Genomic DNA, 27,458 nt, shown 5'->3' on the forward strand with positions numbered 1-27,458 from the left:
AGGGATAGTTCACCCAAAAATGAAAATTCTGTTATCAGGTACTAACCTTCAGGTTGTTCCTAACCTGTCTAAATTTATTTTTTCTGCTAAACACAAAGGAAGATATTTGGAAGAATGCCAGTAACCAATCAGATCTCACCCCCCATTTACTGCTATAGGGAAATTTGAGTCAATGGGGGATGAAATCTGTTTGGTGACTGACGTAGTTCCAAATATCTTTCTTTGTGTTTAGCAGAACAAACAAATTTATACAGGTTTGTAACAACCTGGGGGTGAGTAATTGATGACAGAATTTTCATTTTTGGGTGAACTTGAACTATTTTAGGACAGTTTGGACAACATTTGGTGGAATATGTTTCATCTGCATGTTTTTAGGTTTTTATCATGCTCCTGGATAAAAATGGCATCTTTTTACAGAGCATTGTCATGTTATACACACAGCTGTGTGTTTTAGTCAGTTGGCAAGGCCATGGGGTTTTTTTCGGGGTCTCAGTGGTTCAAGGCAGATTGAGGCTGTAGAAGACTCAAAGCCTTTGTTCTGACAAGATGAAACACTTTCTACCAGGTGAAGCCTGGAGCATCATCTTTATTTATTTGTCTTTTCGGTTTGTTTTGAAGAGCTTTTTGAATACTCTCACGAGGCTGAAAAACTTCTGACTGGAAGCAACAAAAATGGCTCAATTATTATTTTTTACATGTTATACAATTTGGTGAAATTTTTCTGAGACAAAACAAAACACATTCTTTTTTTTAAGATTTATTTTGTGTACAAAATTTGAAAATGTCTATCGTAAAACATTTGGATGTACTGATGGTAAAGAGACATTTCCTATACATATTCATCAATACAAATTATGTTTATTACGTGATCACTTTTTACACAACGGGAAGCAAATGATGAGATTTCAGCTGCTGTTATCTTAATGCCCAAACGCCTGTATACTCTTCATTTGCCCAGGAACACATTATGTAATACGGTATAGTATAGGAACAGGGAGGAGGTGAGACATAAATCATTCTAAAGACACTCAACAGCTTTGGCAAGGTGACCTACTGTGCTGCAATTTAACATATCACATTCAACCGGTATATCATATGTTATTATGTGACCTCATAATGTATCAGCTTGAAATAGGTTGACATGAAATACATTTGGGAAATTTAACCGCCCTGTGGTGTGATATACTTTATCTTAAACTACAACAACATTTTGCAGATTCTGACCATGTGTTACATTATTTTGCATTCGTCACACATTGAAAACAATAACGATTAAATAATTGAAAATGCTAGGGTAACAAAGGTAATTGAAAATGCTGCAAATGTAAATGAACATGTTAACCAGTTACAGTTACATTCTCCTTTATACATTCATGTAAATGTAAACCTTCAAAATGGATGAAAAAAGACCTTATGCGTCAACTATGCAAATGTTCAAAGCTAAAAAGTGATCAAAATGATACAGATACAAAATCCAAAAGCTTTTTATGCACTTTTATGGTTATGCTGTGGGACCCTGGATCCTTAACCCGGACATGTCAACTAAAAGTAAGAAGGATTTTTAAGATCAATAAATAGAGATCTAAAACTCTGCTTAAACATTAATAATCATTATTCCACCAGCATTCATTACATTTTGAACAAATAAAACGCCTTTTACCAGTTTCATTCATTAATGATCTGACCAGGGAGTCCTTCGCACTCTATGAGTCCAGTGGTAAACGGTGTGATAGTGTCGAGGGAAATCTCCCCGTCGCACTCGAACTGCGCAATGTTGGGCAACAGCATGTTTTTATGGTTCCGCGACACCGAATCCTTATCAAACGGGAGGCTCGGCTCCTCTCGAGTGTTCGAGACGGCGTGCGGCAGCTGCACGGCCAGCGGCTGCGCTTCCTTCTGAAGCGTCGTGTCGTGGTGATAGGAAACCAGCTCATTGCTGAAATTCACCGTCTCCACTGCAGTGCTAGGGAACATTTTATTGCAACCCAAAATAGACGAGAATGCTTTCCTGAAGTCTGCGTTAAATGCGTAAATGACGGGATTTAGGGAGGAATTTGCCCATCCGAACCAAACAAAGATGGTAAAAGTGGTGTCACTTACGCACTGACAGAAGGGTACCATGCAGTTGAGCACGAAAAACGGCAGCCAGCAGAACACAAAGACCCCCATGATGATGGAAAGTGTTTTCAAAACTTTAGTCTCTTTCTTAAATGTGGTTTTGAGAGAGTTCTCGTTGGAGCAGTCGTTGGACTGGTGGTGGTTTTGCGCTTGCTCCACTGCCCTCTCTAAAGAGGATATCCTGCGGATCTGTGTTTGCGCAATACGAAATATCCTCGTGTAAGTGGCTATCATGATGATAACGGGAATGTAGAAACTTATCAGGGAAGAGGAGATGGCGTAAATCCTGTTCAGATTGGCTTTGCAGTTGTCGGTATAGTTGGTGCCGTTGCCCGCTGCGCCCTCCTCCTCGTCGTTTGCCATGTGCCAGTTGAGCTGAACCGGGATAAAGGAGATGAGGATGGACAGGGTCCATGCCACCCCGATCATCATGAAAGCCACCCGGTGGGTCATTTTGCGCTCGTAGCGGAAAGGGCTCGCGATGGCCCAGTACCGATCCAGGCTGATGATGCACAGGTTTAGAATAGATGCGGTGGAGCACATGATGTCAAAGGCGATCCAGATGCCGCAAAACCGGCCGAAGAGCCACGTGCCCGTCACCGCGGATATCGCCTCCCACGGCATCACCAGGACCGCCACGAAGAGGTCAGACACTGCCAGAGAAATTACGAAAAAGTTGGTCACTTTGGAACGCAGGTGCCTGAATTTGACTACGGCGGCGCACACCAGCGTGTTCCCGAGGAGCGTGGAGACGATCAGAAGAAAGAGTACGAAGCCCAGTAGAGCGCGCACACTGTTCTGCCCGTCTCTTTCCTCACTCTCCTGCGTTTTGTGCGTACGGTCCTGTGTGTGGTTTGTATCGTTCTCCATCTTTAGGAACGTTGCTCAACACTTGACATTTCTAAACCCGTCAGCTTCTTTATCCGTCAATATCATATCTCTATCTGTTCTCACCAAAGCGCTTCATCGGTTGCCCTGTTTTGGATAGTGTCCACGAGGTTTCTGTCGATTCCTTCTCCTAGTGACCAGTCAGAGTTGGTCGATATACAGCTCTTTCCCATTGTGGCAAGTTGTAAACTGCGTCCGTTCCCGCTGCTGAGCGCGTAAAATGACCCACATTCGTGCGCCAGAACTTCTCGCTCGAAAAGTTCTTGCTTTGTGATTGGTTTATGTCCACAACGCTGAGCCTGTATGATCCATACCAGCATTCATTCCCTGCGAATGACTCCAGCTACCACCTTCTTGGTCATGATCCCTTTGTGTACTAGATGTCATTTCATCAAGTCTGCAGCGCATTTACATTTATTCATTACAGTCACAACAAAGAATTTCAACAATAGCATATCGTAAACGACAAATATTCACAAATGAATAAATACAAAGAATACACAATTTATCTCAATGCAATTAACAACAATAATAATTGATGAATAATTCAGACTAAATTGCCACTTTTTACACTCCAAATAAAATGCTAACAAACCCATGATTTTAAATAGTAAGGGGGCCCAACTCAAGCACAGGGCCCCCATCCTCATGAATCCAGCCATGAATATATGCAACCGTTTAAGAGTGGGTTTAAAAGTCTGAAAACACCATTATATCAGTTTGTTTATAGCCTATTTAGACAAAATAAAGCTTTTGATTTTGGAGTGGAGTTTCATTTTTATTTAAAAGACAAATATGTAATGGAATGTTACAGACTGTTCAGAAAAAAAATCATTTATAAAGGACCTGTGTTCATCTATATCTGCTTTAAATTTCAACACTGTAAAAATGTAAAAAATTAAGTGACCCGGCTCAATTTTTTCGTAAACATTCAAAATAAACATATTAGTTATTACATGAATTTGATGCAGAATTGTTATGTTAACTAATATTTTTAAGTTTAATTAACTAAAGTTTTTACATTTTAAGTGAAAACAAATCGTTTTAAGAACAATTTACTTTTTTTCTGTGCTCATCACTTAGACATTGGGAGAATTGTGTTAAATAACAAAAATGCAATGGCAAAAAATATCCATATTAATAAATATCTGGGCTTTATGTTTTACTCTAGACATGTTTTATTGATTGTGGACAGTATATGCCCTGCAGCTCTTTACTGCTCACGTGCTAGCAGGTTTCAATTTGGTAAATGTTTGTATGGGAGACCCCACTAGAAAAGCACATGCTGTTAGAGGAGCTGTAAAGGATGCCACATAACATCTCCTAATATCCCAGAATAAGGATAGGACCAAAATAATCACTAAAAATGCATTAATGGGATGTTTAATTCAGGTTCTGAATCTTGAAACCCTTGAGAAACTGATTTATATAGATATGTAGAGGATACCACCGCAGGTGTATCGGTTTTTTCATCACACAATCCTATGTCTTGGCTCCCTCTAGTGGTCATTCTAACGTTTACACGTAGTGATTTCTGTAGCTTTGCATTGTAAATGCGGAGCGCCTTGCAGTTCCTCCAAATGGCCGGCGGGTGTCGCTTTAACTCCTGGTAATCCCACTTACAGTCTTTTGCTGGGAGAGACACGCCGACAACACATTCAAAATGGCCTCTAACAGCGACTGCGCTGGACGTGGATCAATATGTGCATAAACAATACCGACTTGTGGATTTACTCTCCACCCTCAACGCTAGCGGCTAAGGGGACGGTGATGTCATGAACGCACCGCACTGTTAAAAGGGGAGTGTATAAGATGAGATCTTGTCTTGCAGACAGCCCAGCCGAACCGGGGCGCCGCAGGAGCAGGGTTTCATCTACGGTTCTGTACCACCGACACCTCCAGTGAGATGGAAGGAGTGGAGGATGCTGATGGGTTGGGTCTCGCACCGTCCATCGATGTCAACGACAACCGGGAGACGTGCAAAGTTCGCGTATGTGTTTCTGCCCCTGACAATGTGCGGTCCGGGTGGGCCGCTGAGGAGGGTTCTGTTTACACTTCGGGTATAACGGATCGAGACCCTGGACAGACGTCAGTGCGCAATGCACCGAAAGAGAGCCACGTTTTGCTTGATTTCAATCCGGATTCTGTGTTTCCGGGGTGCAGGGATGAAATAATCAATGGATTTCCCGAACAGCATGAGGTGGATGTGGTTTATCCAGATGGAGGAGGAGGAGGGAGAAGCCGGTCCGGACCGAAAGCAGCTGTGCGCGCAACCGGAATGTCAGACTCGGATAGGGTTACTGGGACGTCTGAGCTTGGGTGCGAGAGTGCGCATAAACCCGACGGAGGTTATTTAAATTCACAGCTGAGGCCAAAGTCTCCAGTGTCATTCGTGGGTAGGGATTCACCAGATATCATGACGATGCCTAATGGAGATGCGTTTTATGGACATATGGATAATACTCATATAAACCGCATGGATTACGGACATGCTATGCAATCTTTCCAAGACAGAGGTGTGAAAGTGGGAAATGGGGGGTTGTTAATTGTAAACAGTTATAACACCCTGTCTCAAGTCCCATTTGGATCTCTAGGTGGCCTTCCTGCTCCAGTGAGCCATGTCTTTGTTCATCAAAGTGACTGTGTCCTCCCCTCCAGGAGGTCATGTGAAGGAATGGGTCGTGCCAGCGCGGAGAGCTCAGAAGAGACCCGGCACTCGGATGCGGCGAGCTGTGACCCGGACCCTGCTGACACCCTGTCGGATCTCAGTGCCAAGCTGTCCTTGTCTCCCCTTGTGGAGAACACAAGCGATTACACCGAAGCTGAGCCAAGCCCAGAGGAAGAATTTAGTGAAGGTGGCCTTCCACTTCGACCCCAGAGTCTCCGAACTAACCCGGGTCACATGGTTTCCCTCAGCTGTGATGCCACTCCTCTGAGTCCCGGGGATGATGGATATTTTGGTGCAGAGGGTGTGGCGGATGAATGCTCTGTAAATACATTTGAAGGTGGTCGTCGACAGAGCGCTCCAGACAGCACAAACCCCGAGGCCTCATCTGACCTGACGGTTGACACAAAGAGACACGGCATCGCCGAGTTCCTCACCAGGTAGATGGTGGTTACATACCAACAAGTATCTTAGCTGTTGCCAGTGAACCCGATGATTTTGTGTCCTTACCCAAATGACCACAAACGTTTCCAGCATTACGCTTCCTTAAAAGTGTTTTTCATATATAGTGCTTACCCTGCTGAAAATTCCAATTACGAACCATTAGGCTAGTTGTTTACCATTAAAACCAATAAAATGTATTTTATGTAGTGTGTTTTTGACCTTATCAACAAGAACCCTAAACATTACAAGAAGATACCCACAGAGACCATTATAGTCTCCATTAAAACCGATACGATTCCCATTATGACCGTTAAATCCATTAGACGTAATCTTTTCTGTAGTTCTATCAGCTGTGTGCTTTTTCCTATGTAGAAGATGTTGAACAATGTGTGTGGAAAGCTTTTTATTTTGACGAGAAATCGCACTGTTACTACGATGAGGTAATGAGTTACAGATAATGACAGGAGCTTTGACAGTCACTTTTCTGTGCCGGCTTTATTCTACTCTAGGATTTGCCGAAAGATGTTGGGTGCAAAAAAGAGACGCATGACAGATCTGAGACGCAACGCAACAGAAGTAGATCTAATGTAACTGCCACAAGTTAGCGGTAGACTTCTTAGTTGTTTATTGGATCTATTTAACAGCCCTGTTATCTGTTCGTGTTGTTTATTATTTATAAATCAAATTAAAGTTTGTGTGACCTACACTAGTTTTTGGACACTCAGCATTTTAGAACAATGATAACTTATCAAAATTATGAAATAAAACAATGGAAAGTATGGGATTTATGTTGTAACTAAAAAGCTTATAAGAGTTCCCTATTATTTGCTCTTATTGGCTGTTCTTTCTTCATTGTTCAGTCATCCAGTTTAGTATTTGTCTACTAAACTAATTTCAGGCATTTAAGCATACACCTTAAGATCAAAGTTTTTTTTAAATAATGAGAAACATTTCACGGAGGAGTCCAAAAACTTTTGACCGGTAATGTATACGTGTTAGTGGAGTGAAAATCACAATTGTTTGCAAAAATGTGTGATTTTAATACTTATAGGTAATGTATAGTCTAAGTTTCTGTTTGATGCAGATCACTGCCATGCATTTTATCTAGGGCTGCATAACGATTCGTCGCGACTAAACGTTTGCAAAATAAAAGTTTTTGTTTACATAATATATGTAAACAATATAACGATAATGCGATAAAGTTTGTAAAACTAATTAAAATTATACTAAAATATATCTAAAAACTAGAAATTATACAAGCAGCATAAATCTTTTACATTTTTTCAGGGATAAAAATAGGGCTGCATAACGATTCGTCGCGACTAATCATTTACAAAACAAATGTCTTTGTTTACATAATATATGTGTATGTACTGTGTATAATTATATATATATATATATATATATATATACAGTGAGGGAAATAATTATTTGATCCCCTGCTGATTTTGTAAGTTTGCCTGCTTACAAAGAAGTGAAGGGTCTATAATTTGTATGGTAGGTTTATTTTAACTGATAGAGACAGAATATCAAAATAAAATCAGGGGAAAAAATGTTATATAAAGGTTATAAATCCACTCATTTGAAACCTATTTGGTCTGGACCATGGTGTTGGAGAGGTTGAAATGGAAGATACAGATTCTGTTGGCAGGCATCTTTCATATACATAACAAGCTGACTTGGGAGTACTTTCTTAAAGTGACAGGACTCATCTGTGGTCCATATAGGCACATAACCAATCTGTGGAGCCAGAATTCTTGCTGGTTGGTAATGGTAACTGAAATGCAAATCAATTTATAACCTTTATGTAACATTTTCTCCCCTGATTTTTTAAATATTCTGTCTCTATCAGTTAAAATAAACCTACCATACAAATTATAGACCCTTCATTTCTTTGTAAGCAGGCTAACTTACAAAATCAGTAGGGGATCAAATAATTATTTCCCTCACTGTATATATATAAATACACACACATGCATTTGTATATTTAAGAAATATTTATGTGTGTATGTACATTTTTATATGTGAATATAATTCATATTATATATAAATATTTAATATATAAATATATTTTTCTTAAATATATACATGCATGTTTGTGTGGATTTATTTATACATAATTATTATACACAGTACATACACACTGTGTATGTGTATGTATCTTCAATATCGTGCAGTCCTAATACCACAGTTCAGCTGGAGTCTTTGTCAAGAGCTTTAGTGTCTACAAAAGAACTTCATAGATTTTGCTGTTAGCATGGAAAAATACACACACGCTTACAGACACACTGAGGAATTTTAATGTCAGCTTTTATGAGTTAGGCTTCATGGTGTTCTGCTGCTCTGAGGGCTTGTTTGTCTCAGTTTCTGTATGTTTTTGCCTTCACCGTGTCTTCAGTTCCTTGTTTTAGAAGGACACACTTCTCCTTTCCTCAGCTGTACCATGTTCGTTATCTTTTCTCACGCTTTCTCTTTCGTTGTCTCTTGTCTCCTATCATTCTGTCTGTTTCTCTTAGGACAGGATTGACTCGGCTCGCTGCCTTTATTATGTAATTAAGATCGCATTAGTTTAATGTTCCCATCAGAAAGCATGAGCAGAGATACAGGGAGCTCAGCTACACAGCGGATGTATGTAAGGGCACCTGTGACTCCAGAGTTTATCTGGTGCTGTTTTTTGAACATAAGCACACTGAAATCCCCTGTGTGAAGCTCATTAAATCTTTGAGGCCTGCACTGCCAAGCCATCCAATATCTTAATTCCCTATACTTCTAGTCTGAACTTAATGAGTTTCATGTTTCTTAGCAGCTGTATATCACAGACCATTGACACTGATAGTTCACCCAAAAATAAAGATCCAGTCATCATTTACTCACCCCTCTCGTCATTTCAAACCTGTATGACTTGTTTCCTTCGCAGAACACAAAATAATATATTTTGAAGAATGTTGTTAACAGGCTCCCATTCACTTGCATTGGTTTTGTGTCCATACAATAGAAGTGAATGGGCGCCAGTGTTGTTAGGTTACCAACTTTCTTTAAAATGTCTTCTTTTGTGTTCTGCAGAAGAAGAAAAAAAGTCATAAAGGTTTGAAATGACAAGAGGGTGAGTAAATGATGACAGAATTTTCATTTTTGGGTGAACTATCACTTTAACTTGAGAGCTCTTGTCAAATGCGTTCACGTTTTTTCTGTTTCTTTTCAGGAGCTTGTTTTCCTGGAAGCCCAAAGAGTCAAGGACCACAGCATCCCAGAGTGTTCCAGGATGGAAATTGTTTGGAAATATCCCGCTGCGGGACAACCCTCCCAAAGACTCTAAAATCATCCAGCAGGTAAGAAAGGACACTTTAGAGGGAAACTATACCCCAAACTCCAAATCCTGTCTTATCATAATGTCATTTTACACCAGTGTGAGTTTTTGTGTGCCAGTGGAACACAACAGGTGAAATGTACAAGAATGTTTTAAACGTTTTATACAATTAAAATGTAGATTTCAAACATGTCATGCATCTTTGTGGTTGAAACTGACATGATGATGCATAAATAATGACAGGATTTACAGTCATAGACAGTCTGGAGCACCGGGAGTTTTCTCCTGGTGGGCCGCTGCTCAATGTGGGACGGCCCACTGTAAGGATATAAAGAAATAATAATAGTTTTTCTTGTGCTCACTTGTTATAGTTGTGATTTCTGTGCCCTAGCCACAGCGGTAACAGCGCTCGTCAATGTCAAATGATTGGGCAATCAAACAGGGTTTAGAGATTCTAGCCCACAATTACAGAGGCCAAGCAGAACTTAAACCAATCAAACTAAAGAAGACAGACGTTTCAGACAATAAATTGAAGAAGACTGGAAGACAGAAGTTCGGTAGGCGGGCGCTAACAGAAACCAAGTGCGAATACAGTTGTATGTGAAGTAGTGATATATGGGAAGTCAAACATAACAAAGCCATAGTATGCTTAGCATCAGCAGCCTCCTGTGCGCTTTGGAAAGGAGGAGAAAACGGCGCGACCCATGGTTTCCCTGCCTTCTTTTAGACGTGACGTAAAACTACGAATGTGAAATATGAATAAGTAATAAATAATGTTTGTATTTTGCGTGGGTATAGCAGATCGGATTTATATCTGTTTAGCTTAGTCACATTTATGCCCTCATTGGATATTAATCCTAGCTGGTGGAAAGCAAATTAAACGCGCTTCCCGATGTGTTATCTCTGCATTCGCGGGACATCCATGCCATCTGAAAAGGCGTTTTTTGCCGCGGGTCTAATTGTCAACAGGCTCCAGACTGTCCCCACAACACGTTACTTTATAAAATAAAAACTAGCTTTTGTATTTTTAAAGTGTCACAGACCCTCGTCAACTGGAGCTGTGTCTCATTTCGAAGCCTGCGTCCTCCGACGTATGTGGTGGACAAACGCGACCTCCGGAGGACGAATTCGAAAAGAGACTCAGGCACGCAGCATGTATTTTTATTTCATTCCAATTTAATATTAAAATCTTATCAGTTAACGGGTAATGTTAGGATAAAGAGTTTCGGTTCTTGGTTAGGGAAATGAACCGAAATGAGCATCCCTATTTGTCACATTGTAAGATGTAACATGCATTTGACTTAACATGCCTAAAAACATAACAGACAACATACCGTTTATAGCAGCGGTTCTTAATGCTGGTCCTCGCGACCCACCCGCTCTGCATATTTAGTATGTTTCTCTTATCCCTTCAGAGGTTTGTTCAATGCGACCGTATACGAAAATCACTGGATATTCTGCCATGATTCCAGTTCGAAATGAGCGTGTGTACGATAAATTTCATGATTACGGCTAATTAACACTTGATATTTCTGTAGAAAGTTTTGTCTGTGTGTGGAGGTGCTGCAGGCAGTCGTTTAGCGCAAATCCGTGTTCTCAAGCTTCAGCTGATTTCCTGTGTGCATGGAGTAGAGAGCAGTGAACACTGTCTAGGGACCATGTCAATCGTTACACAGTTCGTTCATGAAGCTGTTATAATGAGCTGTTGATTTAAATCAGGTGTGTTAAACAGAGAGACTCAAAATATGCAGAGCCGGGGGTCACGAAGACCAGGATTGAGAATCGCTGGTTTATACCATTCAAGCCTTAAGATAAGACTGTGTAAGTTTTATGATGGACTTAATTAATTCAATACATTGCAGAACTATTGTCACAAGTAATGAAATTACTGTTTTTGGTCAAATTTCTATTTAATGTACAGTTTTATAATGCTTATTGAAGCTACCAAAGTTATCAAGCCCAAAGCGTGAATGTTTCTCTTTGACTAAGGTGTGTTACATGTCATGGTCAGTAAAGTGTCATTTATAAACAGTTCAAATACATTACCCTACATTACACTGACATGCAGGCAGGCTTTTATGTAATTCTGATGTCTGTTTGTTGCTTAGACTGCACTGGTCTTTACTGTTTCATGTTTATTGTTTTATTGGCTTTGCAATGTGTCTTTAAAAGGTTCTGGTGTTATAGAATGATTTGTGCATCAATAAGCTGGTGTTTTATGTTCACAGCCTGGTGTTGTGGGCTGCTCCTGGTGAAGAAGTCCAGGGCCGCTTTTTTGTCCTAGTCCGCCCCTGGTCATAGATGAACTGTTCTTGGAAAACATTTTCTGTTTTCATGGCTAGAAACACCAACAAAGTTCATAACTTCATTTATGCAGAAGAAAGGGTCAACAAATCCTTCCTTTTCTTCTGCAGAGATGATTTTGTCTGTCAGCCAGGGGAGAAGTATGTGTGCTTGAGCGTGGGCTGTGTGTGAGTGTGTGTCTGCAGCTGTCTTCAGTCTTTCCCTTTGATAAAGCGACGATGACTGTGCTTGTGTTGATTTCAGCCCTCTGGTTCTGGTTTGAGATTCACCCCCGATAATGCTGCAGGTGTCTCTCTGTATTCCTCTGAGGGAGACCTCCAGTTCACATTCACACTGATGCTTCTGTCTTATCTTAAAAATGCAAACAAAGCACCTGATATTTATTGTTTGTTAGAATTATATAGGTCTTAATACCAAACGAAGCTACATTGAATTTAAAATACTAATAAAAATGTCAATACTATTAAAAAAGAGCAAACATTTGTCATTAAAGTACTTTCAACAAATGTTTAAGGAGCCAGGCAATAGACAAGATTTTAAATGTATATCCAAGTTAAACGTGTTAACATGAGACTAGAATTGCTTACCGGCCTTGTGAAGTTATTGTTTTTGTAAAGTTGTTTCGGTATTTCTCATGATGCACAAATGGGACCGAAAATGTTTTTTGCTTAATGCTTTCGCTGAGCTTAGTTTGCATTGAACCTGGAGCATTTCTTTAAAGGGACAGTTCACCCAAAAATAAAAATTCTGTCATAGACCATAGTAGGAAAAATTACAATGGATGTCAAAAGTGCCCCAGAGCTGTTTGCTTTCCTACATTTTTAAAATACCTCATTTTGTGTTCAACATAACAAAGAAATTTATAAAGTAATTTTTCCTACTATGGTAGTCAATTGACCCTTCGCAAAGCCCTCCCCCTTTTGCTATGTCTGACATCAGCCAAAACGCTCCCACAGCACTAAATAATATTTATTGTAAAATAATCATTTCTGGAAAAAAATGACCTGTACTTTCAACCAAAAGCAATAAAAGTCTGCAATATGCATTTGAACTATATATTCAGGATGTGAAAGTGACTCGGAATGAAGTAAACAAACTAAAGATCAAACCTCTTGCCTGCTTGCTGTAACAAAATAACGTCTGGATAGCACCATTGGTTTCTGACACGATTAGGCAAAGGGTGAAACTATGATTATGACGCAAAGATCAAATATTACCTCCGATAAAATTCTGCCAGTGTTGATGAGATGCAGTCCTTCAGCGCCTATCATTCGAGAGTCTATGAGGTAAAACTCTGGACAAGTCTTCTTGTATGAGTCTGTTTTAAGAAGTCTTTATTGTTGTACATTATGACAACTAAGATTCCACAGTGACATGGCTTTTAGCTGGGATCATATTCGTACAGTGTGACAGCCAGCAACAATCGTGAAGGACTTTTTAAAACCGCATAATGTGCAGCCAGTTAAACTCTATGGTTTGATTGTTAGACAAAATGGTGAATAGCAACAGGGGGGTGCACAATATCGGCGTAATGATTGGTACAGTCGCCTGTCAATCAAACTCCATGCAAAGGGTTAATTGTGGCCAAGATCTGTTTGGTTACCAGTGTTGGGCAGTAACGCGTTACTGTAGTTTGTTTACTTTTTTGGTAACGGAGTAATTTAACGCGTTATAATTCCTAAAATAGTAATTAGATTATAGTTCCAAGCCCAGGTAACTATACGTTACAGCTGCGTTACATCGTTGCCGTTGTATCGTTTTATAATTTAAGTTATATAAAGAGAAATAGCTTTTTCAAAGTCTGGATGCCTGCCTGTCGAACCTGCGACGTCATCAAACTGAAACGCGCCTGTGCGGAAAGTACTACCAAAGCCACTCCATGGAAAGCCTGCCACCTTAAGCTAAAAACTCGTAACGGCCAATGCTGTCGCCGCGCGGAACGCAAGCAAGGAGACTAGACACCGGATATGATTGGCTGAGGTGCCTCTCGTGATCGATGTTAGTACTTTATGCTCCAATTGTAAGTATTACAGACCCATACATCTCCCCATCACAAGACAATCTTTGGTACTACCAGCGAAAACAAACTCAGCATGGAGAGAGAAACGTATGCGTTCTGTAGCTGGAAATACAATCATTATTTTGAGTTTATTTCTGTCAAAGGAAGACCAGTAACTTGATTACTTTTTAAATGAGTAATCAGTAATTTAATTACATTTCCAGAGTAACTTGCCCAACACTGTTGGTTACAAGCATTGTATTCTTCCATCTTTCTCTGTGGTCATCAAATCTAAGAAATGTATTATACAGATTTGAAACAACTTTAAGGTGAGTAAATAAAGACAAATACATTTTTGGGTGAACTGTTGCTTTAAGACTTTTTTATAAAGTGTAGCTGACCCACAAACATACTCATCCATGGCCAACCTAAATCTGTTGCACTGTTGAATTTTCACACTAATATCTATTTAGAAACTCTCAATCATTCTGATGAAATCAGACTTCAATCTCTGTTTCTTGTCTGGAGTTTATGATCATGTGAGCCTGCATGTGACTCATCTGTACTGGAAGCTTCAGCTGTGGTTTAGAGGGAGGATGGTAAATTCATTTGTCGAGTTTAAATGTCTTGAAGGTTAAATCACATGTATGTGGTAACACCAGTGTTTTCGTCTCTGTCTTTACCTAGATTACGTTTATCTGGTTGACTTCATAGTGGAGACGTGTTAGTCAACAATTGTCTGTTTGTGATTGAGGCAGAGAGTGATGTCAACACACATACACACACAGCATCATTTATGCACTTGCTTTAGGCCTTTAAATTTAGAAGTGCTTCAGGGCACAACATTTAGTTCACTCACTCCAAGCATGTGGGAATCTCATGACAGATTTCTTCCTTTCCTTCATGTCTCCTTGGTATACATGTGATGCTTTAAGAATGTTGATATGCTGGATCTGCTGTAATCCCATAATTGCTACTCTCCTTTTGTGTTTTTTAGGAATATGAATCCAGGGCGGGACCCACTGTAGTACTGCCCCCTCAGTCAATGAGACGGAAGAATCTGGAGTTTGAGCCTTTGTCCACCACTGCACTCATCCTGGAGGACAGACCTGCGTAAGTCACATGTGAACTTCATTTCCCATAATGCACTGTTGTCACGTGCTGCAAGGTGCTGTGAATCCATGCTTCCCTTTGATCAAATATTTGATGCAGTTCACTGTGTCTGCTGGGAAAACTGTCAAACAAAATGTGGCCGTATAGACCTGAGGAGCAGGTTCTGCTCTTGTTTAAACAAATGTTGTTTTAATGTTAATTATTAATAAAGGGTTTTGTTTTATTTTTTTATCAGAGATTGATGACATATTTACAGAGTCATAGTGTGAAGTACGGTTATTATATTACTTCTAGGATCAACCATCTTAAGTTTGACAGCATGTTCATGCCTGAATGAGATTGCTTTTCATCTGGTAACTTGTGTAATTGCGATCGCTGAGATTGAAGCTGAAATGTCGTTCGTTGAATGCACACACTAACTGACACACAACGTTCACACATGTACACGCACACAAAAGTCTTTCCTCTGTAGTATAATCGCACTTCTCGGATACTCGACAGAATACAGAATTGTGTCTTAGCAACTGTCAAAATGACCGAAACAGTAATTTTTTTTCATCAAAAGAAAATGAGAATTTTGAAGAGTCTTTATCAATTTGTTTTTCCCCTGCAGCTGTTGTTCATAGTGGGATTGCAAGGATGAAAATGACCATAAAGCCTAAAAACAACTTACTAGTGTTGTACCTGTGAAAAAATCATGGAAGCGTGTCAGAAGTAGCATTTTAACAGATGGGCAGTTTCTACCATTCCGCTTTCTTTGCAAGGTCTGTTTTCGACCCATGAGGCTTATCTGCCTTTGTGATTAGGTTAAAGGCGCAGTTCTTGATTAACAGCGGCCACTAGCGTTGTATTATAGATTTGCAACGAATCGCTCAGTCCAAACACGACGGTGGCCACCATAGTACAAAAAGATGTCATTTTCATGTTGACGCAGGGAAGAGATCATGCGGGCATTAGAAAGACTGTAGAAAGAGCGATGTCTTATTTATTACATCAAATAAAAGGTCTGTGGATTTTAAGTATAAAAAGAAGGCTAAAAGTCAGGCAGGAGCTATAGGATCTGCGTTAATATTATAAAGTCTTTCCAGCAGAGACGCGTTAGGACCCGCGGTACTAAGGCTTTTAGCAGAGATACTCTATGATATCTATGATATCTACAGATATCTATGGAGATACTTTCCAGCAGAGAGACGTTGGAGAGAAAGATCGTCTTAAAATCACCCCGAGGAGGTTGCTTTGATTCGGATCAGTATGTGAGTAACATTGGTTTTTCTGTTTGTTAGAACAAAGATATGTTGTTGTTTTTGTTCTAATATTAGCTGTGTGACGGAGCAGTTTTGAGCGTCATTGTTTATCTGGAACCGCTTTAATATTGTACTCGTCCAGATACTGGAGAGAGAGAGCGAGAGTGCGTTGCCGCTAAAACTGTAGAGAGAGCACGTTTTACTCTTTTACTCAATGATGAATAAACTTACATTTAATCCGTGGGTCACATGCGTTCCGAACCGTATAGAGTACAATCCGTACGGATCACGGATCAGCCGTTTCACCACGATACCGCAGGGGAGAGGGAGAGGAAACGCGCGTTGTAGAGTTGTTTGTCCGTTTAGGGCTGCTGTACAAAACATGGCGACGAATTCAATGTATTTAGGCCCGCTCTGTTATTCTAAGGTATTAGAAACATAACGGTTCATTATGTAAGGTCTTTATACATCTCTGAAGAAATAGTTTTGTATATTATATTGCATTTCTGTTAATAGATCCTCCTAAAAACCCAGTATTGTTCCTTTAACTGTTTACATGTGTGAATATTTGCCTTTCACGCAGTCAAAGATTTGATATTTGAGTTTCAAGGATATCATTTAACTCGGCAAATAAAAACATACTCTTCAGGTGTGTGCCCTTTCTTTAAACCCTCCAGAAAAAAAACATTTCCTGTGTCGTTTTAGGAACCTGCCTGCAAAATCAGAAGAGGAATCTCAGAGACACAGACAGGAATACAGTGAGATGGTTGCAGGGGCCAAGAGAAGAGGTAGGACACACACACGTTATACTACAAGTGTTTATTCACAGAAACACACTAATTCTTGATTCACTTAGAGTTGAAAGACGCACAGAAGAAAAAACGGCAGATGAAGGAGAGATACCGCCAGGAAGAGAATATCGCCAACGCTATGGTGATCTGGAACACTGAGGTCCTGCCCAACTGGGAAAGCATGTTAGTGTCCTATAGTACTAGATTTCTCCCAATTATTTACTTAAAGGTGCACTCCGTAACTTTTGCCTTTACATCGCCAAATACAGTATGTTAGAAATATAAAATTGCAGTTTATGTTATATACTTAACTGACATTTCTTGTGAAATCGTAGTATTATAAGAGGCTGTTTACACGAGACCGTTTTAAGTTTCAACTAAAAACTGAACGTTTTTAATGCATTTTGGCTGCACATTTACACGACAATGGCATTTTGGGGGACTGAAAAAGCAAACTTTTGAAACGGGTCTCAAAGTGCAAGTTTTCGTCTCCGTGTAAACTCTTGATGCGGCGTTTTCCAAAAACAATGACGTCATACGCATGCGTATTACTGTGTCTGTGGGTATGCGTGAACATTATACACAATGATTCGCACTCAAAAAACTGTTAATATATTACATACTTTATTCCATGATGAGAGGCGTGAGCATTCCCAAAACAATAATGGCAGCCTCCATGCTGCATGTTTGTACTGCGTGACATACTTATTATCATTTCTCCAGCAAAAAGTAGATTTACTGCACCACTACGACCAGCGAAGACATAGTATTTATATACACAAACTTTAAACACACAAACACGCCGACAAAGTGTATTAAAAGTGCTTTTAGCTTAAAACATGGTATGCAAAGTATGTGCGCAGGCACGTAGTGTTTCTTTACAGCGCAACATTGCCATCCGCTGGCCTGGCATGCATAATACAGCATTTTTATTTGTTTTCCTAGGTACATGTAAATGCAGATTGTTTTGATAATGCTGTCGTGTGTACGTGAAACTTTTCAAAAATGCAAAGGAAAACTTTTCTGTTATTTATTGTGTAAACGAACTCTAAGATAGGGAGCCAATCTTGAATACTTTTTATGTACTTACTCAATGATTGATTTTTTAACAAAAAAGTTATGGATTGCAGCTTTAAAAACACACAGCTCATAGGAGAAAGCAAATTTATATATGCTTATTAAAAATGCATCAATAACATAATTACCTAAACGCAGGCGTAACACCCGACGTGTGCGTGAACTCTGGTGGCAGGGCGTCCCGCCCAGCGTCCGTGGAAAGGTCTGGAGCCTCGCCATCGGCAATGAGCTCAACATAACCCCAGGTAACCATGGCAACCTCACCTTACAGTTGTTCAGTCTGATGACCTTTTAGCTGTTGGTCTACATTACATGTCTGGCAGCCAATACCGACATTAAACCCAGACTGTGTCCAGATGTATTATGTTGATGAGGAAGCAGCTGTTATTTTTGTCACAGCAGTTGAGCTTTTGGGTGTGTTTTGTCGCAGAACTGTACGAGATCTTCCTGTCTAGAGCCAAAGAGAAATGGCGGAGCTTCAGCGAAACAAGTTCTGTCAATGAGAATGAAGGTTTGTTGCATTTACACAGTAAATAGTTGTGGCTCTTTTCTGTCTATAAGTTAAAATAAATCATTATTTAAAGCTGCAGTCCGTAATTTTTGTCTGTATATCGTCATCTCCATTTGAAACCAAATTTCAGGTTAGTTTATGTACCTACATGTGTGTTAAAGTCTTGTGACGTCAAACTGACATTTTCCGTAAAAACGTACCCGACGGATCAATTTAAAAGAATAGATCACCCAAAATGGTCCCCATTGACTTGAGCATAGTAATTTGTATTCCTTCTATGGAAAGTCAATGGGGACCATTATTTGGGTGAACTGTTCCTTTAAAAATCTGTATTATGAGTACGGATGAGTCATGATTTTAGAATATTCGATTAGTTGATTTAATTATAGAACATCGAATAGTTTGTGCAATGTAGTCCAAAAATAAAAACAACAAAAACAATTCCCCGTGTTTTCCGTTTTGATGCGGTGTTGATGCGTTCATGTATCCAGAGGGTGGCGCTGCTAATAACGCACCTATAAGCTGTCAACAGACAACTGAAGAAGTCTCACACTTGCTAACATTACGTAGTCTACCCACACTGTAGACTTGCGTGGCATATACGGTAACTTAGGACGATGTTAAATATGAGTTCTGTGTGGCGTCCTTTATAAAATTAATGAAAATGAAGTGCAGTGCAAACTCTGCCATGCGAAGATTGCTTATCATAGTCATAGCCGCGGGAAGCCCTCGCAGCACCCCCTGCATCGAGCGAAAGAAAAACAGAAACAGTGCCAAAAATAAATAAATAAAGGCAGAAACTATTTGCACTAGGTCCGCCCACCAATATGTGATTGGAATAGAGAAAGTGTAAGAACGACGCCATTTCAAACAGCGACTCCAGTGGCGTAAGGTGTAACGTCTGCATAGCTTGGCACTGAAGACCGGGGTTCTAATCCAACTCTCACTGAAGATGCCCTTTTACCTTTTTCTATCACATTACAGATCATGATGGCATTTGTTTTCAATAAAATTGATTTAAGACTTAAAATTTAATTGAATTCATAAAGTTTAGGTTTAGGGTAAGGTTAGGGGTGTAGGGCTAATATCTCAATAAATTGCCATCATTTTAATAATTTTTATAGATATAATGATTTACACTCTGTTATTATTTCATAATGTTTAATGCACAACAATACTGAGGTGCAAATAGTAATGTTATCTATAGTATATAGATAGTATACGAATAGTATCTAACTACAGCACTATTATTTCTAGTAACTATTTCTACTTAATCCAAAGAAAATAAAGCTATTTTCGATTAGTATAAAAAGCACTGCTGCCTTGGGCGGGCTATTTGTACTCAGTGTAAATAGACACTCCGTAAATGAAAATGTTTTATCAAAAATAAATATAATACATTTTATTAATGTGTCTATTCACTAATATCCATTGAAAACATTAATAACGTTACTGTTTTTGTTTTAATAACGTTACTGTTACAATGACAACACATGGAGTCATCTGCGTTAGTGAAGGTCAAGTGTCACAAGTGGTCTTGTCCACATGGTGCAAAAACGAAAAAACTTTTTTAACTGAACATTAATGTCCTCATGCAGGACATCATTAGCGTCAACCCAGAAAGAAAGGCCACTTTCGGAGTTTTGCATGCAGGCCTTCAGTAATGTAAGACAGTTATTTCTTTATTTGAGAATGTGGCTAGGTCTACAGGCAGAATGTGTAACGTTACGGGTTGACTTCTATGTGCTGTCGCCGTGCAGCATGCAGTTGTGTTTAATTGCGTGACTGGTTTGGCCATGGTTTATCATAGGTTGATGTTTGGGTGGTTAAGCTGCTGCCGCGCAACTAGTTTCGTACAACAGATTGTGCTTTGGCTATAGGCATACATTAGGGATGTAACGATTAACTCAGCTCACAATGCGATGCGAGTCACGATTCTGATCTCACGATGCGAATTATTCACGATTTAATCATGATTTATTTTTACAAAATGAGTTGAAACAAATTAGAAATGAACAACTTCCCTTGCATTATTTCTTAAATGCTTCACGTTTCTTTGTATAATAAAATAATGTTTTATTTCAAATAACAAAACTAAACTGCAATTTTATAACAAATTAATAATAGAAAAAGTCTCTTTAATATAAACAAACTAATACTGTCTGAGCTTTTCTTGGATTTTTTTGCATTTAAGAAATATCAGCATGTCCACGTTTAGATTTGCAGTGAAAATAGCGGCCCCTGCTGTTCAAAAAATGTATTGCGATTCAGTTCACACCTCAACCGATTTGAATCGTCACTCATTATAACCGATTTTCAACTGGCTCACGGTGAATCGTTACATCCCTAGCATACATATAACACGCCTTTATGTGTTTGTTTTTATGATGTATCCTATAATCACACTGGCATCCTTCTTTATTCTCGGCAGCAACTCATTTTTGCCTCCATTATTTAGTAACATTAAACTCAAGCGGCTCGCCCATGGCACAGTCATAACTTCTGACCTGGCAAAAAAAAATCACGGCACCCCCTGCTCAAAATACATTCCCACGCCTATGATCATAGGTCAACCACTAGGATTAGTCCATTGGGCATTCATTTGAGGGCGGAGCATCCACAGGTCAGCTGCGATTGGCTAGTTTCCATATCAGATCAACCAAGGTGAATGCTAGACGGGCAGAGCAAACAACGGCCCTCATCACTAAGATGATCGCTAAAGATATGCTTCCGATCAGCTGATACTGTAAGTGACATCATTCAGGTTGTTTGTAATATGTTCCATCATTTGGTTGTTTATTACATTAGTATGTTTCAGCAGTTATCCTAAAATTGCTATATGGCTTGACTTAAGATAGCTTATTCCCTAACAAATTAAACAGTTTGTCATCATACAGATGGAAAGCGTGAATGGTCTCTCTCCCTCTCTGTTTATGTGTCCCTCTCTCTCTCTGTTTATGTGTGTAGCGTATGCGTATCCTATATGCATGCATGCGGTGGAGGGTTGCGAATTTCGAAGAATTTTCGAATAATTCCCTACGAATATTGAATATTATTTTCACTTTAAATGCCCATCCCTAATTATAAGCTAACAATTGTAGATCAAAGTAGGAGACAGTTTAGATGTACTTCCTCAAAAGCTGATTTTTGTTTATTTTTAACCAAAAAGTTACAGATTGCAGCTTTAATACTCACAACCCATTTTTCTTCCGTAATGTGATTACGGAATTCCTGAAATAGAATAGCAAGTAAGATGGGCATTTCGGGTGGGTTTTGATTTTATCCTTTGGGAATTGATTAGATAGTGACAAGTGAAGCTAAATCCTTTATTGGTTAACAGTGTTCATGGAAAGTGGGGATGTTTTAGAGGAAGTTGCATTTTAATTAAATATTCAGAAGGTGTAAAAACTGGAATACCGTGAATCACTTACCTCAGACCAGGAACATGTGTTAGTAAGTAAATACAGTCCATTTTAATATAATGCAAACGTTATGCTAGAATGTTTCCAATGTCAGTGTGTTGAACCCAGTACGCGGTTTCCATGATCGACTTCCTGAATTGTGTCACAAGAGCTGAACTTTGACGATTTGTCTTATTTGCTGTGACTAATGTCTTCATCTGGTTTTAATGGATTAGATTGTGGCGTATCGCTGGCTGACAGAGAGTCTAGTCTGGATTTAATCAAACTTGATATATCCAGAACTTTCCCGTCTCTCTACATATTCCAGAAGGTAGGAACAGGTGTTTCTCCATACTTTATATTAATGGGTTAAGTCTCATTTTTGTCTCACATCATGACATATTTCTGCCTCTCTCCTCCATCAGGGTGGACCATACCATGATATATTGCACAATGTGTTGGGGGCTTACACCTGTTACAGACCTGATGTAGGCTATGTAAGTAGCATACAGTTTATGATGACAGTATAAAAACACATTCTCGAGCTACTGTTCAGTGCTCCTAGAGCGTGAGGTTCACATGAACCAGGTCACATGTTCTGCTCAGTGCTCAGGGCAAATAGCTGCTGCATAAACAAATGCAAACTTGTCAAATGGCCCTGGGGAAGGTGCGGTTGAATTTGTATCCGGGCCATCGCTACAATTCACATTGCAAGTGTTTATGTGTCATTTGTTTGATGTGTTTTAGGTTCAGGGCATGTCCTTTATTGCTGCTGTTCTCATTCTGAATTTGGAGGAGGCTGATGCCTTCATTGCCTTCGCCAACCTCCTTAATAAACCGTGCCAGATGGCCTTCTTCAGAGTGGACCATGACCTGGTACGCATCCACAGCTTACTTCATCAAACTATTTGTGGTAGACTATCTACAACATATATGCTCTCAAAATAGAGGGAAAGTTACACAGTGTTTCTGCGTTTGCACTCAGAATTGATTCCAACCATCTGTTGACCCACTTTTAGAGATTTCATTGGCCAGAATTCTCAGAGTAAAAACTCTGCCAAGAGCTCCTAAAAGTCGTAGTGATGGCAAATTTGCTGATAACATTCCTCTTATGTTACACAAACTGATTAGATATTGTTCTATATGCTTGTTTCAAGATGAAGCCGTGCTCAGTATTCATGCCATATTTTGTTTTTCCTCCCAAGATGCTGAAGTATTTTGCAGTGTTTGAAGTGTTTTTCGAAGAGAACCTCCCCAGACTATTCCAGCACTTTCAGAACAACAGCTTGACCCCTGATTTTTACCTCATAGACTGGTAATTCTGCTGTCAAAATCTCTTTTCCTGCTGTATTCTGCTTTGTTTGTTTCTCTTATCTATGTATATTTATTTTCTTTGTTTTGAAACCGCAGACCAGAGATAAATGAGTAATTGTTTTACTGCACTAGCTCTTTATCTCCCCCTAGGGGCTGTCAGGCCACACATCTAATCCTGCAGTTACCAAATGATCTGAGATGTTGAAATTTTTATGCAATTATGGCCTACCCAACTCTTGTATGGGATTACTTTTGTGTCAATAAAAATGAACGCAAACTTAAAAAAAACGAAAACAATAAACTCAACTGCCAAAATGTGACATGATTTTCAAATAAACTGCTATTTTTCTTAACAATTTTCTAAGTTTCAGTTTTGCAAATAATTGTTTTGAATTCGCTGCTAGATTTTTCTTTTGCGCTTTCCGAGTTTTCGTTTATGCTTCTCAAGTTTTCGTTCACCTTTCTGGCACAAATCTCACGTGTAGGCAGGATTTATGACCGCTTTACGCTGATTGGCTAGTGAGTTTTTGATTGATAGCTCCCTGACAAGGAAGTCGATACTGAAGACAGTACAGGGCAACGAATTTTAGAGAACCATCTGCATGCTGTTATCTTTATTGTTTGTACTTAAAACTACTTTCTTATTTAGTTAGTATATTAGTAATTGGTATTTGAAGTTGGTAAGTCATGCGCGGATCCAAGCGTCTTCCTCATCATCGTCCTCCTCACCCTCAGGTAAATGAATGTAATTCAGATAATAAAGAATACACCTCATAAAACAGTACCAATACATTCAAATGACATTTATGTTTTTTAAACGCTACAACAAAACAAATTCATAAGGTTACACAATTAGAGGCCTTTATAATGTTTTATTAATTTAGTCTGCCTCTTGCAAACAACAATTTCATTATGTATTTACACACCTACATAAAACAGGTTAAAGAAAAGCAGAAGAGAGACTTCTTAAAATATAAACAAACATTTAAAGATAGAAACAATACATAAAATGCCACCACGATTATAATCTATAAATTATAAATATGAACTGGAAGCATAACACTTTATTGTATATCTCCTCAAAACTCACTAGGCATCTCTTTTTCCTGATATCATAGGTAATTATAAATTATAGACTGCTGTCTTGACGGCCTCTAAACCCACGTAAAGTTGCATGTGAATATGGCTAGTTATCTTGTATTTGTTCGACGTTGGCTTGTTGTTATGGCGTGATAGAGCCGTGCTTGAAAGTTGGCAACCCTGCTAATATACTAACAAAATAAGAAAGTAAGTTAAGTACAAACACTAAAACAATACAATACAGAAAACCGCAAACTGATTGCTCTCTAATCCGCTGCACTGTCTTCAGTATCGACTTCCTGTCAGGGAGCTGTCAATCCAAATCTCACTAACCACCAATGAAAGTAAAGTGGCCATAAATTCCGCCCACTCGTGAGATTTGTGCCAGAAAGGAGAACGAAAACTTGAGAAGCGTAAACGAAAACTCAAAAAGCGCAAATGAAAAATCTAGCAGCTAATTCAAAACTATTATTTTCAAAAACGAAACTTAGAAAATTGTTAAGAAAAATAGCAGTTTATTTGAAAATCATGTCACATTCTTGCAATTGAGTTTATTGTTTTCATTATTAAAGTGTTTTTTTTCTTTCTCATTGTATATTTTTGTTTGTTTTTTTAAAGTTTGCGTTCATTTTTATTGACACAAAAGTAATCCCATAATCTTGAAGCCTCATTTTTTCAATACATAATTTTGCTAGACTGCATTTTGTGATGAACTAGAGTGCTACTCTTCGCTAATAAACCTGAATTATTATTTTTAAATTTAAAAAAAAAGGTTTTACTTTTAATTCAGCCAATCGATTAGCGGACTACTTGTAGACCACAGATTGAGAGCTATGAATCTAATTATTGTACACATTTTTTCCATTTAGCCTTTTCTGAAAGCCGGTAGGATGGTTTAGTATGAAGTGGTTACCAGCATCTGCGCATGGGTAGTTGACATACTAATATGCAAATTTGTCCAATGGTGTGACGGCAAAAATGTAGAGAAAAAACTAACAATGAAGATACAGTATATCTCTCTTATGCTATTTAACGATAAATATAAGTATTAATAATATAAAACAATGTAATATTAACAATTTGTTTTCTAAATTTTGCTATGTCACACACCATAGGACACATGTAGGATTTATTCGTCAACTACCCTCATGCAGACAAAATTCTCATGACTTTTAATTCTATTCTGCTTTCAGGATCTTCACTCTGTACAGTAAGTCGTTACCGTTGGATGTGGCCTGTCGTGTTTGGGATGTGTTTTGCCGAGATGGTGAGGAGGCGTTATTCCGGACGGGACTGGGAATTCTACGACTGTATCAGGATGTTCTGCTGCAGATGGATTTTATTCATAGTGCACAATTCCTTTCCCGGCTGCCTGAAAACACACCCGCACACGCACTCTTCTCCTGCATAGCAAACACACAGATGGTCAGTAATAACCGGCGGTGGAACCAGGTGAGATGTTCATAATTACATAAATACACAGACAGATCTCTGCTAATATTAGGCTAACTTTTTTAGAACCAGGTTTGTTTGTATACATGTCTTTCTCAATACCCAGAAAATCTGATTCAATTCAGTTTGCATTTTTGAAAAGCAGCTTTACTAAATTTATGAAGGCAGCAAAAAAAATGCAAATGATGTAGAAAATGTGATTCAAAACAAATGCAGTATCAGCATTGCAAATTGTGTCTATAGAATTGTGATCGAACTGTTCAGTATTCAGAGGTCAAGGGCCTGTTTGATATTGACACTGGTCAATATATAAGTCAACCAATAATCATGGTTTAATTTGTTATTTTAAGTATCAATACGGGAATGTCGAAATAATCTGAATGAATCAGAAAATGGATTGTTTAATCAAGCTTTCCCTCCTACACGAGTTTCTCATCACCTTTTTTTCTGTCATCCTCAGGTTTTTTCCGCTCTGATGAAAGATGGACTGAAAGAAACCGACAGAAGCAGCAGCAGTCCTGCCTTACGAAGCTAACAGCTGACTCTCCCAGAAGAGATGGTGATATTTCTAACGCTCGCAGAAGATGACGGTTCACGCAGCACTTTGACCTCTGCCGTGTGCCTGAGGATAACTGTAAGCTCCAAAGGACATCTCGGGCTCAGACTCGATGGATTGATTGGGCTGTTTGAAGACTCTCATAATGAACCTGTCCCCTGTGGAAGGGACGTTTCTTCACTTGCGCCTGTGAGCGTTTGTACGTGTGTTTGTGAATGAATGAGCCTGAGAGCATGAGAATAACAATGTACAAATGTGAGTCAGGTTACCGTATAATGTGCCAACTTTGTCAATATTACTTTTGTAATGTTGTGACTGTAAGAAAACAAACTGATCAGAACCATTTACACACACAAACACAGAGGCCAGAGCTACAGATATGAACACTCCCTGCTTGCAGAAATTTTGCAAGCTGAACCAGCAGCGGGCCATCTGGTACACACAAACACATACATAATCAAGATCTGAGATCTTATCTTATAGATAGACGGATGCTGATCAAATATTAGAAATCGAGAGATTAGAGATTTTATGTTTTTTTTCTAAATCAGCCATGTGGTTTTAAATGGAAAGCTTGCAAACGTTTCTCTATCAGACACACTACATACTAACCTTAACCAGCAAACAAGAGATCAGCTTCTGCACCTTCTCCAACACTCCAAAATGATCTAACCTTTTCCAGATTTTTTTCTGTTATTTAAAGTCTTTGTTTTTAATTTAAGATTTGTTTATTTTTTATCTCCCTCACTGTTGTACAGTTTTCTTACGTGACAGTTGAAACTGTACATCGCTTGTGTGAGGTATCAAGGCTAGACATTGAAAACTCTCAGTATTGGATACCTGATTTGTCTTCCTGTCTTTATTTCTTGTTTTTCTACACTTACACAGCATCTTCTAAAAGAACTTTACATTTAAGAAAAATCTGATTGTGCCACAACATGGGACCAGCATGATTTTGAGAAGTGCCATTGGTAAATAAATTTTTAAATGACTTCGTTTTTGGACAAAAGGTTTATGCTCCTTGATTCATGGTTCTTTAACATCATATTTAACGAAATGATTGATTCCTCTGTTCGCTCTGTGAAATAAAAAAAATGTTGCAACCTCCTTTTTACACTTTAAATTTATTGCCATACATGCATTCTGTGACACCTGAATTGATCTTTATTTAACAGTTTGGTGCCTTGCAGAAAG

General features: G+C 38.9%; 2 protein-coding genes across 2 annotated transcripts; one reads left to right on the forward strand and one right to left on the reverse strand.

Moving 5' to 3' along the window:
* Nucleotides 1-775: 775 nt before the first annotated feature.
* On the reverse strand, nt 776-3,226 carry LOC130560596 (D(1C) dopamine receptor). Its single transcript, XM_057344484.1, has one exon. It carries the CDS (start codon nt 2,986-2,988, stop codon nt 1,666-1,668), a length of 1,323 nt encoding a protein of 440 aa, XP_057200467.1. The 5' UTR covers nt 2,989-3,226; the 3' UTR covers nt 776-1,665.
* Nucleotides 3,227-4,618: 1,392 nt separating this feature from the next.
* On the forward strand, nt 4,619-27,391 carry tbc1d12a (TBC1 domain family, member 12a). Its single transcript, XM_057344477.1, has 13 exons — nt 4,619-6,111; nt 9,318-9,444; nt 14,723-14,838; nt 16,788-16,870; nt 16,939-17,056; nt 18,089-18,195; nt 18,381-18,461; nt 22,099-22,193; nt 22,288-22,359; nt 22,610-22,738; nt 23,068-23,177; nt 25,450-25,708; nt 26,169-27,391. Exons 1-13 carry the CDS (start codon nt 4,913-4,915, stop codon nt 26,241-26,243), a joined length of 2,571 nt encoding a protein of 856 aa, XP_057200460.1. The 5' UTR covers nt 4,619-4,912; the 3' UTR covers nt 26,244-27,391.
* The last annotated feature ends 67 nt before the right edge of the window (nt 27,392-27,458 follow it).

This window comes from Triplophysa rosa, linkage group LG10 (genome assembly GCF_024868665.1).
Source record: "Triplophysa rosa linkage group LG10, Trosa_1v2, whole genome shotgun sequence".
In the NCBI taxonomy this organism is placed as follows: domain Eukaryota; kingdom Metazoa; phylum Chordata; class Actinopteri; order Cypriniformes; family Nemacheilidae; genus Triplophysa; species Triplophysa rosa.

Bases quoted from the DNA above. Each gene is read 5' to 3' on its own strand.
- tbc1d12a (XM_057344477.1), top strand. From the start codon at position 4,913: ATGGAAGGAGTGGAGGATGCTGATGGGTTGGGTCTCGCACCGTCCATC. The intron at 6,112-9,317 runs GTAGATGGTGGT...GTTTCTTTTCAG, and splicing joins ATCGCCGAGTTCCTCACCAG to GAGCTTGTTTTCCTGGAAGC. The intron at 18,462-22,098 runs GTTTGTTGCATT...TTAATGGATTAG, and splicing joins TTCTGTCAATGAGAATGAAG to ATTGTGGCGTATCGCTGGCT.
- LOC130560596 (XM_057344484.1), bottom strand. From the start codon at position 2,988: ATGGAGAACGATACAAACCACACACAGGACCGTACGCACAAAACGCAG.